Source organism: Felis catus, chromosome B1, assembly GCF_018350175.1.
Source record: "Felis catus isolate Fca126 chromosome B1, F.catus_Fca126_mat1.0, whole genome shotgun sequence".
Classification (NCBI taxonomy): Eukaryota; Metazoa; Chordata; class Mammalia; order Carnivora; family Felidae; genus Felis; species Felis catus.
The window spans coordinates 110,145,501-110,159,460 of record NC_058371.1 but is presented as its reverse complement, the minus strand read 5'-3'; the positions used below and the strand labels follow the sequence as shown (position 1 = coordinate 110,159,460).

The window sequence follows — 13,960 nt, the reverse complement described above, 5'->3', positions numbered from 1 at the left end:
TGGGATAAAGAGCTATTCAAAGAGGATTGGTAAAACAAACAAACCAGCATGGGGCTGTAAGAATCAACAATCCAAAAATACCATTCTTGGATTTGAGTTTGTTAGGGCTTTGGACAGCAATATAGAGTGATAGACTGTTTGAGGAATGCTGTTTTTAATTTAAATAAATAATAATAGTGACGGGCATTTTTAGTTTTTAGAAAATGGCAAATCAGAAAGGTGAATTTTATCCTATCAAATGAAATGTGGTTGATGTCTAAATATCTTCCACATCCTGTGTTCCCCAAATGATTGCTTTCAATTCAGTAGATTTCTTTAACATTATTTAATACATAATGTGGATGGGTGATAACAAACATCTAAATCTTTATCCTGCCATTGAGTAGTTTAAAACCTGTTTAGAAGATATGAGAAAAGAAAGCAAATAACAAGGATAGGACTAATAGTAAAGCAATGACATATATAAAGTTTTAGAGAAAACCCTAATGGGGGGTAAGGGGAGGAATAAAGTTTCATCAATAATAGTCAATAACAAAGTCTTGATGTATGTCACAATTGGCGTCATAAATCTACTGTGCTCTCATCTCCGTGGGAAACAATTTCTTTCAAAGATCTGTAATGTGGTTTCAAAGATAGTATGTATGTTTTTAAAAGGCATTCTCAATTATTCCTTTATAAAGCTGGAGGAAACATTTTCAGAATATTAAAACTTAAACTTGTACGTAAAGCAAAATGTTTGCTCTACCGTAGCACAGTCATGAATAACGGAAAACTGTAGATACTTTGTAAAGTTCAAAACATCCAGACCAAGGTAAAATGACCCATTTTGATTGCTGTGTTTCCGATGAATTTTAAATGCTGCAAGGACAACCGGTTATTTTCTGTAAAAGATCATGAGAAAGACGATGTATGTTAGCTGAGTGCTCGCCTCTTGGTTTAAACAATTACAAAAATAATTTCTATCTATTCTGTGGGTGAAGCGGACTCATTAGCAGATTTGGTGTTCTGTGTAAGTAGAAAGACGGAGGGTGAAAATCAAGGGATTCAGAGGCATTCACTGAGTAATGCAAAAATTCTCATATGTAGAGACATTTTACACAGCAGGAACTTAAGTCCATGTGTAGAGCAGGCTGCTCACATGGTGAAAAACAAAACAACACCGCCCCCTCCCCTGCTCTCTCTTGGCCTCACCCCCCTCACTCCATTGACATGCATAGCTGGCCTGGTAGGTGTAAAAATAGACTGGCAGAGCCTGAATTGGAAATGGTCACCGAATGCAGCCTGCAGTTGCTGGGGTTTTGAGTTCTCTCTCACACCAGCAAGCCAGCCAGCAGATGGGGAGAACTGGTGAGGGGCGTTTAGGGGACTTGAGCGGAGGAGCCAAAGATCGTCTGGATGAATTGTCCGCATTAGTGTCCCCCAGGGAGCCCTGGACAGAGCACAGAGGGCAAGCACGGGCCCAGGGACGGCAGGAACTGTAGGAGTGAGATGGGTAATGCAGCTCTCTGCCCGTCTTGTCATGCGGATAAGAGCGTAAGAGTACACGGACACATGCAGGAGTTGGACAGAACCCCAGACTACTATGGCTGTAACAACGAGGACACCCAAGAACTTGGGGTGTGGGTAAGTTCTAAGCCACAAACGAGAAGGAGGGGAGGGTGGTGCCATAAGAATCAACAGTGGACCTCATTGGTCAACCTCTAAGCTTCCTAGAAGGAAGTAGACAGAATAAACCCAATGTGACCAAACTACCCAACTGCCTCGGGTTCAGCGGCACGCTGTTGTTTCCTCTTGGAGCCATGCGGTGTCACATGTCTGTTCCTCCTGAGTTGGCTTTAGCTGTGAATTGATATTTGGAATAAGCAACGATGTTGTCTTTTTAATTTGAAACTCTGTCCCAAGCTGAACATGTATTTCATTATGGAGTGCCTTGTCGCCTCATGGCACTTACATTCAGGGTGTCAAATTCTTTTGCCTGTTTATATATTCATGTATGGTTCATTTTCCATTAGGTCACAGGGCATTTTTTAAGCATATGCTAACATCGACTCCCAGGTGAAGCTTATAAAAGTGTTTTTCTTCCAATATTTGACTAACCTCAGTGGAAAGACCTTTAAACACTGTTCTGATTATGATAATAATATTTTGTGCAGAGGCTTAAAAGTTGAGCAAATATCTAAGTGACTTTCAGATTTTAGTAATTCATTGTCATGATATGTTCCTTAAAATAGTTACAAAGGTTTATTGTGAATGGGGGGGGGGCTAAAATCTCTTTCTGAAATCTTTTGATTTTCAAATTTGCTGGAGAATAAAGTTGATCTTTGATCTGCCAGGCCCAGGAATTTGACCTTATTGCAAGTTATTTATTTCAGAGCGAAACCATGAGACTAAGATGTGTAGGATTTCTGAGTAAAAGAAACAGAGGGGTTGGACTCATATTTAGTTTGTGTACCTGATGTTTCCAGGGGTGAGAATAACAAGTAGGTGAGGGGTCTGAGGTGCTCTTTGGCTTTTACTCTGATCTGGATGAATTTCATAATTTCCTAGCATTGAGTCTGTCAGACCACAGTGAAACTGAAACAGAAACTAAGAACTTACCAATACAAACAACCTGCAGAGGCAGTGTGTGCAATTAGCAGAAGTGAAAAGAAAGTCTGTCAGCACTGTAGTGAAAAAGAGGACAGTGCTTCTGGAATGGGAATGGAAGTCACCAGGCAAGAGAATTAACTTGAAAGGCGGGGAGCTTGGCAATCCCGTGGGGGAGGGGAGAACACCTGCCTGAACAACCACACAGCTGAGGTTTCTCCTTCTGGGTTACGGCTTAAATTATCCGCATCCACCAGGAGAGCCACTCCAGATTTCTGATCGGCCACTTCTAGTGCAATTTCTGAACTGAGGTGTCAGAAAAGGTAAACTTTTTTTGGTAACTACATGCTTGCTTTGTTGCAATATGTAAATATATTCCCTGAGAAGTAACTGTCTTGTTTAAAAGGTAATTTCTATGAATATTTTTTATTAACTTAGAATGTAGACCATTCTTACAAATGTTAGTTAATAATTCCTTCAATATTTTTGTTACCTAAGTGTATTCCATTTTTCACCTCTTAAACATCATTAAGAAAAATGTAATGCATTAAAATAAGTTAAAGGTGCTTTAAAAATTAAATATAGGTAAACACGAGCACGTGTCAACATGGTTTTGAGGTCCAAGGGCTGGAATGAGAAATTCACTCAAAACTTCAGAGTTCAGAAGACAATGAAAAATGTTTTAAGAGGAAGACATAATCACCAGCAAGAAAGATCATCCCCTGGTTGAAATCCTTCTATTCCTATTAATATAGATAGGTTCTGAAAAATGGGAGTTGACTTTAAAAATGTATTACAATCTGATTTCTCTGAATTAAATAACATTCTTATAACCTGCTGATTATTGAATAAACTCTTCTGTCAGAGATTTTCTAGATGGGAGCGTATAATGATTGCTGTGACTTAGAAAGTTATAGTAGAGGTTGAAATCCACCTGTTGTCCACCTTCGGAAGTGATGTTCTGCTCAGAATTTCTCCACTTTGGCTGTGGGACCAAAAACCAAAAAATAATTAATTTCTAATACCAAGGGTGACTTAAACTAAATATGTGGTTGTATCTTGCTGAAGTTTTCTGAACTTAAGAACTGTGTCATCTTTTCTTTCATGTTAAGTGGGTACTGCAAGACTGATGTCACTCTCTGAATCGTGTAGATAAATGTGTTCCTTAGTCACTTTCCATCATTCATGTTTGTCACAATTAATGATAAACAGTTGTTAAGAACTTTAGAACTGATTGACTTATATTTTTATTTTGTCCTTTTTTGGGGGAGCAAGACAGAAACAGTGGTACTGGGCACTTTTTTCTTGGAAATAAACTTAGAAATGTTTTATATAATTTATTGTATTATTAGGCCAGAAGTTTCACATAAATAAATTTTCCAATTTTTTTTTTCATAATCAGAAATCAACTTATGGGGAAAAGTAAAATTTGAGATGCTAAAACAGCTTTTTGTATAAATTAATACTTCCATTTTTTCTATGTTTTATTTAGAATTTTGAATATTCTGGCATTTATTTGTATATAGTATAGCAATGAGGAATATATCAGCAATTGTGTTGGAAGTAAGTAACCAAAAATAATTTCTCCTTGAACAATGTTATTGTATGTCCATATTTGCAATTCCACTTATGTATAAGCTTGCAAGTTTTTTATAAAAATGATAAAGGAGGGGCGCCTGGGTGGCGCAGTCGGTTAAGCGTCCGACTTCAGCCAGGTCACGATCTCGCGGTCCGTGAGTTCGAGCCCCGCGTCAGGCTCTGGGCTGATGGCTCAGAGCCTGGAGCCTGTTTCCGATTCTGTGTCTCCCTCTCTCTCTGCCCCTCCCCCGTTCATGCTCTGTCTCTCTCTGTTCCAAAAATAAATAAACGTTGAAAAAAAAATGATAAAGGAAATCAGACGAGAATAATTTCCAGATATGTTACATAGCAAAACACAGAAATTATACCAAAAAAAAAAAGAAAGAAAATGAAACTCAATATTATTTTGGCAGTATGACTATTTTTTAAGTTAAAACAACTTTTTAAAGGTATAGTAAAATAGATGAACAGCTATTATGCCAAAATTTTTTTAAATTCTATAACTGGACAAATAATATGTTATTTTCATAGTGCATATACTAATTAAGGCTTACATTCCAGAGCAGAATTAATTAGCAAGCATTTTTTTTTTTTTTTTTGTAAAGAACTAGCGAGTGAACATTGTAGGCGTTGCTGGCCACCTGGTCTCTGTCACGGCCACTTCTTTCTGCTATTGTAGAACAAAAGTGGCCATGGACAATAGGTAAACAAATCAGGGTCTGGCTGTATTCAAACTCTTACTAAATTTTTCTATTATTATCCCGTGGCTAACTTTTCAATTACTAAATATTAATTTAGTTACTCTTTTTCTATTTTATAAAGATATAAATTAAAATATTAATAAGTTACCATTCCACTAACAAAGATGTAAAATATGATAATATTTAGTCTTAGAAGATTGCCTTGAGAGTGATGAACTTTCCTGCGTGTGCTGTAAGTTTTTCTATTTGAAAAGCAATTTGGAAATACATTTCAGACTCTAATTACAATTTCTGCTTTTCAATTTTCTAGTGCAGTGAGGACTCTAGTAGCAGGCAGATATTTTCAGGGAGACAAAAGAGTAGGTAGGTAAAACTTCTGGGCAGATTCCCACCTCCAACAGCAGCTAATGGGCTGGACTGGACTCCAGTCCATTTGTTGTGAGTATTCCCAACACTCTTAAGCATTCGTCCTTTCACTCAAATTTTAGGGGCATGAGAGAATTATACTCCTTGAGACCTTATTCCAAATCCACTGAGAAAGTAACTGCCTTCCTAATGAATATATAAAGCTTCTGAGCATATGTTAGGGTTTTCCTGTGAAATGTGGTTGCCTCTTACATTAGACTTTAAAGGACTTGAAGATCTATTATTATCACAGTTAGTTTTTTTTTTCAGCTTTTCAATTTTTGTGAATTTCAATGTAACTGACACTCAATGTTATATTAGTTTCAGGTGTACAACATAGCAATTCGACTCTATGTTATGCTATGCTCCCCACAAGTATACCGACTGTCACCATACATTGACTATATCTCCTGTGCTATACCTTTTGTTCCCATTACTTATTCATTTCACAACTTGAAGCCTGTATCTTCTACTCTCCTTTACCCATTTTGCTCATCTCCCCACCCCCTTCCCATCTGGCAACCATCAGTGTGTTCTCTGTGTTTATAGTTCTGATTCTGTTTTTTTGTTTAGTCTTTGTCCTGTTTTTTTTTTTTTTAATTTTTTTTTTTTTAGGTTCTACACGTAAGTGAAATCATATGGTATTTGTCTTTCTCAGTCTAACTTCACTTACCATGTTGTCACAAATAGCAAGACCTCATCCTTTTTTATGGCTGTGTAATATCCCATTATGTATATATATTTCTCACATCTTCTTTATCCATTCATCTCCCAATGGACGCTTGTGTTGCTTTCATATATTGGCTATTTTAAATAACGTTGTGATAAACATAGGAGTACCTATAACTTTTTGAATTAGTGTTTTCATTTTCTTTGGTTAAATATACAGTGGTTATCAGTTAACACTTTGACATTTCCTTACAGAGGAAGCATGTGGAGCAGATAGGAATCCAGAACAAAGTTCAGCTGTTTTAAAATTCTTATTCAGAATAAATCCGCATAATGGTTCTAATTTTTCCTGTTGATCACAGAAGGGAAAACTGCATCATCTCTCACATCATTTTCATTTTCACTTATGCAGATAACTGGTATACACATTCCAAGTTCACCTACAAAAAAAGAAGCTCTTAGAGATGCCTTATAGTCTTTGCCCTTGTTTCCAGGATAGCTGTATCTGGGACATGAGTCAGCAAAGCCATGAGGAATCCAAGTAGGCTCCAGAGATATGGCTTATTGACCATGCTTTGGTAAAATGCAATCTAGAACGACATGAACAAAATCATTTCATGTTCTTCTTGGCTTGTATTTTTATTATGGCATCATTTATAGATTTGTATGTTGCTCTAAGTGTACTCTCTATTTTTCTTGCACTGAGATCATGTATTTTTAGTTGTAGTTTCTTTGCTATATCACATTATGTTGCTTTGTCCCAAGAACAAAACCACAAATTTGTTGCGTCATCACAAACAGTACTTTGGTTACCTGTCCTAGCTGATTTTTGAGCTATTACCTTCTTCACTTTTTTTATCAGTTATGCTCAGAGATTTTTATTTTCTTGTTTCATTTATTTGAACAATTTTTCCAATTTCCATGAAGAATTTTATCTTGTTTATATCAACCTTTTGTTATTCTATAAGTTTTCCTATGATTTTTTAGACCATGAACAGTGATTTCTGATGTTGTGAAAACATTTTAGTTTCTTCTGCTATGCTGAATCAAAAGATGGTTTGTTCATCAGCCAGTATTTATTGAGCTGGGCCTTCTTCTAAATGTTGGCGACGGAATGATGATAACAGTTTGTGGTGGGGAGACAAACTTTAAACATATGTTGGGGGAGGGGGAGTGTGCTGCCTAGCTGAAGTAAGAACATGCTGGGGGTATTCAAGGGACAGAAAGACAGCATGGCAGAAGCATAGTCGTCAAGGAAGAGGGTAGATGCCAATGGGGTCTGAGAGGCAGGCATAGCCCTACCATGGCAGAGGTTTGGATTACTTTCCTTCTTTTTTTTTTAAAGTTTATGTATTTTGAGAGAAAGGGGGAGAGAGAGAGAGAGAGAGAGAGAGAGAGAGAGAGAGAGAGAGAGAGAGAATGTGTATGTGCGCAAGCCAGGGAGGGGCAAAGAGAGAGAGAATCCCAAGCAGGCTCCTCACTGTCAGCACAGAGCCCTACACGGGGCTTGAACTCATGAATCAGTGAGATCGTGACCTGAGCCGAAGTCAATAGTCAGATGCTCAACTGACTGAGCCACCCAAGTGTCCCTGGATTTCTTTCTAAATGCAGTGGGTCTTGGTAAAAGAGTTTGGATTTCATTCAAAATACACTGGGAATCCTCTGGGAAATAGTAGGACCTCATTTATGCTTTGAAAGCTCTCCCTCTCTTGCTGTTCCCTTGGTGAAGGAGGGATGGTGAGTGCAGCAAGAGCGAAAAGAAAAGAGGCTAAGTTTGGTGGTCCCAGAGACCCCCGAGGTGAATGATGATGGAGGATCAGATTTAGGATGCTAGCAGGGGAGGCCAGAAATGATCAGATTATGGATGTGTTTTTGTTTTTATTGAGGGATTGTTTTGGCATTGTAAAAGAAATAAGGGACTTTTGGCTTAAACAACTAGGTACAAGACAATTCTATTTATTAAGATGGAATGGCGTGTGTGTGCTTAAGAAAGAGAGAGAGGTGATTCTTTATCTAAGAACCAAGCATGTCCGGACATCAAGACAGTTAAAAATTTTCTTCAGTTTTGAGTTCTAAGTGTGTAGAAATTAGAGACTTGAAGTGATACAGTGAGCATAAATGATGTCCAGTGGTCTGTCTATAACTGCTATAAGGAAACTTCCTATAATTTTGATATTAACTCTAAAATGAGCCAAGAGTATAATGAAATCTATTCTGATAAGGCACTTCAAATAATACGAAATGATACGGAGCATGGTTATATAATTTTTGGGTGATTTATTTAAAGGTAAATATTGAAAGAAGATAAGCTCCTCCAGGAGCTTTCAATCTAGTTTGAGAACTAGAACTTATCCACATGCAATCAATTAACCATATAAGGCAATAGGCAATAAAGTGACAATGCGAGTGATAAAATGAGCACCCATAGGAAGCTGAAGAAGGGGAGAGCAGTGCACGGCTGTGTTTGGGGGATGCCTTATGGACAGCGCTGATGTCCAGCCAGTATGGAGCAGAACAACTGTCAATTGTTTACACTTTGAAATGCTTCCATACATGTTAATTAAACAGTTGCTTTTATGAGCCCACCAAGCTGCACCTTCTACTGAGGCTGCCTGGAACTGATTTCTAGGATTTCCTAGTCCATTCCATCCCCTAAATAAGCAAACAAAGGAATAGTGCCTGGACCAGCAAGGGGCCTCCAGGACCACTTGCCTCTAGTGCTACTGCCGACATCTACTGTGATTGGTTGGTGCCTAAGCTGTACCAGTTATTAAATATTTTGACTCTCCCTCTGCTGATGGAGAAGTTGGAGCCTGTAGTAAGCCTTGGAAGCAGAGTGCAATCTTGGTTCCTGCTGAGAAGAAAGTATATGCAGTTAAGCATTTATTGAGTGCCAGCCACTGGGTCTACCGAGATGAATAAGACATGTAACCTTGGTTTAAAGAATGTAATCTAAGATGGACAAAGCAGGAGTCCCAGTGTTGCTACGGTGTCGTGAGAAGGCATAGGGTGTTGTGGAACACCTAAGGATGACAACTCAATCAGAGTGTTACAGAAAAATCAAATCTTGAAGCAGTATGGGTAGATCACAGAACCAATGTTGGAGTCAGTAGTAACACTGGAATGATAGAGAAGCAGTAGGTAAACCCCCATGGCTATGACACAGCTAGTTTCTATCGGACATGTGTGGAACTCAGGAAATTTGGATAGTAAGCGTGGAATCAAATTATCAAGAGTTTCATAAGCCACGCTTTAGAATTTGGACTCTATTCTGGGGAAAGGTCACTGAAATCTGTTTTAGAAGAATCGATTAGATCGTGGTTTGCATATCAGAAGCTCCGTCCTCTTCGCAGGGCCTAACAGAGTACCTGGCACCTACCTGGTGATTACTATGTATTTGAGAAAAATAGGAATAATGACTAGGAAATCACCCAAGTTAGCCAGTCTCGTTGTGGGTGTTTTCCAGCTGCAGGTGACAGCTGAAAACAGACGAAACCAGAAGCTGTGAAAATGGAAAAGTGATAGAGGCACAAAAGACATTTCTAAAAACATTAAATTAGTGCTGTGAAATAGTAATTGTATGAAATGTATTTACTATATAAAAATATATTTTCTTGACTTATTAGGCATTCTTTAGATCAAGCTGTACATAAAATGCAATAGTTTGAAATTCATTGAAAGATTACATTGTGATAAGAGGAATCATTATAAACAGTATTAATATAATATTTCTCTTATATTTTTCATATACTGAGGTTCATCCAAACCAAACATAATTCTTTAATTGAACTGTGTAATAGTTTTTAATAGTCCTTCTTCTGCTATATTTAATAAAATTAGTTCCACTGCGTATATAGTGGCTTTTTCAAGGTCGCATGTATGATGGAACTGAGAATACTCTGTGGAAAGAGCTCTTTTCAACCATATTTTGCTTCCTTCCCACACAGACATCTGTCATACTTCTTATCCACTTTCATTTGCTGTCTTAGATTTAATGCCCTTTTAGTGAGTGAAACTTAAGAAATTTGGGGCATACTAGATCATATTTGACTGTCAGAATTTTCAGTGTTTGACTTTTCAAAGCTTACATTCACATCATATTTGTGTGGGCTTATGTGACTCTAGTAAAACATTCTTGTGCCTTTCTTTAAATTTGCTTATAAGACGTAAAAATACTACAGTGATCATCCAAAGTATAATCATCTCAGTGTTATCTTTGTGCTGACAAATTGTATCTAAAAGCTATGCAAAAGCCAGGTATTTAAACAGTAGAGATTGTGAATTGAAACCATGTTTTTGATTAGTTATAAATATTGCTGCCATATTATTTTAAGTTTTGAGATTTTTTTGGTAGTTTATCTACAACAGTTATTAATGACTTACACAGGGGGGCATTGAAGTATATTTTTAAAAAAAAAATTTTTAATGTTTATTTATTTTTGAGAGACAGAGACACAGACAGAGTGTGAACGGGAGAGGGCAGAGAGAGGGAGACACAGAATCTGAAGCAGGCTCCAGGCTCTGAGCTGTCAGCACAGAGCCTGATGTGGGGCTCGAACCCACAAACTGTGGGATCGTGACCTGAGCCTAAGTCTAACGCTCAACCAACCGAGTCACCCAGATGCCCCTGAAGTATATTCTTATACAGTATGCCTGATACTCTAACAATTTCTATATTCTGGTTAATAGCTCTATTAAATAAACATATCATGTACTTAAACATTAAATTTCTAAGATCAATAATTTATCTAATAAAGAATTGTCTGTCACTTTATCAAGGCTAAATATGAGAAATCAGTCAGTCCAGGCAGAAATACTGTGTTAAAACTAGAGCTGAAGTCCATTTAGATGTGCCACTTCAGTATCATATCCTTCTAGGTTGTTGACACGCTGAAGGAAATTGGAAACCATCCACTAAGACCTCTAGTGAAATAGAAGGATGTAAGAAAATTTGTGACTCTTAACTTTTCGGAAATCACTGGTTGTCACAAATAGTTTTCTCCCCCAAATTTACAAAAGGAAAAAAAGCAATTTTTAGAAGTAAAGGGATTCAAAAAATTTCTACCAATAAGGTGTATGTTTTACAAAATTGTCCACGTATCTATAATACATAATTATTATTTATAAAAAAAATGGCTTATCAGATTCAGCCTATTATCCATTCTTACATCAAACATTTTGACCAAGTAAATGATGGATGATGACATAAGGGATAAGGCGTATTTGAGTCGTGTAATAAATACATAGAATGAAAGGTCTAGTTAATCCTTTATGTCAGCACCTCCCAAAGTGTGTTCTGTGAACCACTCACATCAGAAGAATCATCTGGGGTGTTTTAAAGTGATGTGGATTGCTGAGGCCAACTTCCGACCTCCAGAATTAGAATCTCTGAGATGGGAGCCAAGAATATCTATTTAATAAGATTAAGCATGATCTCTAAGTAACCCTTAAGTGCACTAAAATATGATAACTACTGCTTTCTGTTCTAAGAGGTTGATTTTATTGAAGAGACAGGACTGAATATGTACCATCAGCGCAAAAGGACAAAAGAGTATAAAAACCCTTCACATTTGATTAAGATTCTTCTAATCCAGATTCATTCAATTGATTGCTAAATTTGGTGGCAATTGCAGAAGCCAGGGCCACACAGGACACATGGGAATGGAGTCTGCTTTGCTAGCAAACGTTTCACAAACTTGTTCGTATATCTATAATACATAATATTGTTTGGACTCCTGCAGTTCTCATGTACAGCTTTTAGAAGTAAGAAAGTGCCTGCATTGCATTCAATGGAATTTTAAACCTCAGCACTTAGAGTACATTTCAGCTCCACTTTCAAAAGCTAATAATTACTGAACGTGTGTATAGCATCCTTTTATTCGTTGTTTAATCTTGTAAATTCCCATCAGATATCTAGGCACTGAGGTTCTATAAGATATTGTTGTGCAAATGTGTCAAAATTTTTTAAAAAATCAGAATTTCATTCCACTAATGAGCAGCCAGCATGAACAGCCATATTGTTCCAAGTGATCTGATTCTCCCTTAGAACTGACGTCTAGTACAATATCCTGGTTGAAATCCACACTGTGCCTAAAAAGTTATGTAGCACGTAACAGATGATTAACAAAATTCTTCTGGTCTTGTTAAAATTTCTTAGTGTATCAACTAATATGAAGCGTCAAATATTCATTCCATATATTTTCAACTTTTAAAATTATTTATGTATTTCTATTTTGTTTTAAATTTTTAAAATGTTTATTTATTTTTGAACAAGAGAGACAGAGTGTGAGCAGGCGAGGGGCAGAGAGAGAAGGAGACACAGAATCTGAAGCAGGCTCCGAGCTCTGAGCTGTAAGCACTGAGCCCGACGTAGGGCTCGAACCCATAAACCGCGAGATCATGACCTAAGCCAAAGTCGGATGCTTAACCAACTGAGCCACCCAGGTGCCCCTATATATGCATTTCTAAAAGAGCTGTGAAATTAAGTATGAAATCAATCTCTTCCAAGAAAGTAAATAATGAATTCCATTGTCTATATGCTCGCTCCTCTTTCCCTCTCTCTCTCTCTTTCTTTCTCTCTCTCTTTTATTATATAATATATAAATACAGATGGAAAATCAGTCTTTTCTTTGGTGTTGATTTACATATACTCACCAAATAATTTTTTGAAGAATTAAGCAATGATCCAGATGGACATGTTAACTTCCATTCCTGTTTAAACTGCATGGGTCATACAGTTATAGCTACATGTCAAATGGCCTATCCATGGACATCGTCAGCCAAGTTATCGATACTGGTTTGCTTTCTGGCCCATCTCTAACCTCTTGATCTGGTACTGGGACTAGACCTATTCTACTTGGGATCAAAAGTAGACTGAGATGTGGAAAATAATAGTAGCATTTTTAAAAAGAAAGAAAATAAATAAAAGAAATGTAGACATGTATGGAGGGATTCCATATTAACTATTAATAATAATAGCTACCATTCATTTAGCTCCTACTCTTCACCAGATTCTGTCATGGTGCTCTACATACCATTGACAGAACATAAATGCCCTTTACTCCTGGCAATAGCTCTGTGAGTCAGGTATTCACATTTCCTTTTGCTGAGTGTGTGCTTCCTCAATACATTCTTTTTAAGGATTTCATATACATTACCTTCTTTAATGCACATAACACTATGTGTTTTATAGACCAGTAATTTGAGGTCAGTAATTTGCTCAAGATCAGACATCTCATGGTCAAGTTTTGGAACCAGGATTGAAAAGGAAGTCTTCGCTGACAATGTTATGGTTTTTTAAGGAAAGAAAAATGTTAAAAAGGAGACACTAGAGAAATTTAAAAGTGGGCTGAAAGATTTTCAACAATTGGAAAAAATTGCCCCCTTGGAAAATGCCAAGTAACATTGTAACTTATGCTTAATACCAAAATAAATTTCAGAGAATTAAAAGTTAAATGGAGGGGTACCTGGGTGGCTCAGACAGTTAAGTGTCCTACTCTTGCTGACAGTGCAGAGCCTTCGGATTCTCTCTCTCCCTGTCTCTCTGCTCCCCCCCCCCCCCTTAAAATAAGTAAATAAAAATCTTTAAAAAAATAGTTAAATGTAACTTTTTAAAACTAGAAGAAAATGAGAAGAAGTATTTCATTGATTTCAGGGTTGGAAAGCATAAAAGCAATGGAATAAAAAAATCTAAAAGTAAGATATTTTATACTTTTTAATTTATAAAATTAAAAACTTCTAGAGGTCAAAATATATGTTAGAAAGAAAATAACAAACTCAGAAAAGTTTGCAACAAATATGACAAAATCTTAACTTGTCAATATGGAGTTTTCAAAAATAAAAAGGACATTTAAAACTCCAAAAGGACCAAAAATGTGAACAGACAAGTCAAAGAAGACAAAAACGTAATAGACGATACATGTATAATTAAGTGCCACATTCTTCAAAAACGGAAAAGATAAATCAAAACCATGATGATACACATATCAACTGAGCAAAGCAAATTTGAGGGTGTTGTGTGG

At 36.9% G+C, this 13,960-nt stretch overlaps 1 protein-coding gene across 50 annotated transcripts in view; it reads left to right on the top strand.

Moving 5' to 3' along the window:
- The window catches only part of ANK2 (ankyrin 2), a 671,298-nt gene that overhangs the window by 425,057 nt on the left and 232,281 nt on the right, over positions 1–13,960 (top strand). For 9 of the 50 annotated variants that reach the window (XM_045055959.1, XM_045055946.1, XM_045055958.1 and 6 more), the window contains exon 1: positions 1,224–1,623. The exons of 18 other annotated variants lie outside the window; for them this stretch is intronic. In XM_045055959.1, coding sequence (XP_044911894.1) covers positions 1,489–1,623 — 135 coding nt within the window. In that variant the 5' untranslated portion in view covers positions 1,224–1,488. Of the gene's footprint in view, positions 1–1,221; positions 1,624–13,960 lie in introns of those variants that run through there. 23 more of the 50 variants (XM_045055943.1, XM_045055957.1, XM_045055944.1 and 20 more) reach the window with 6 other exon arrangements.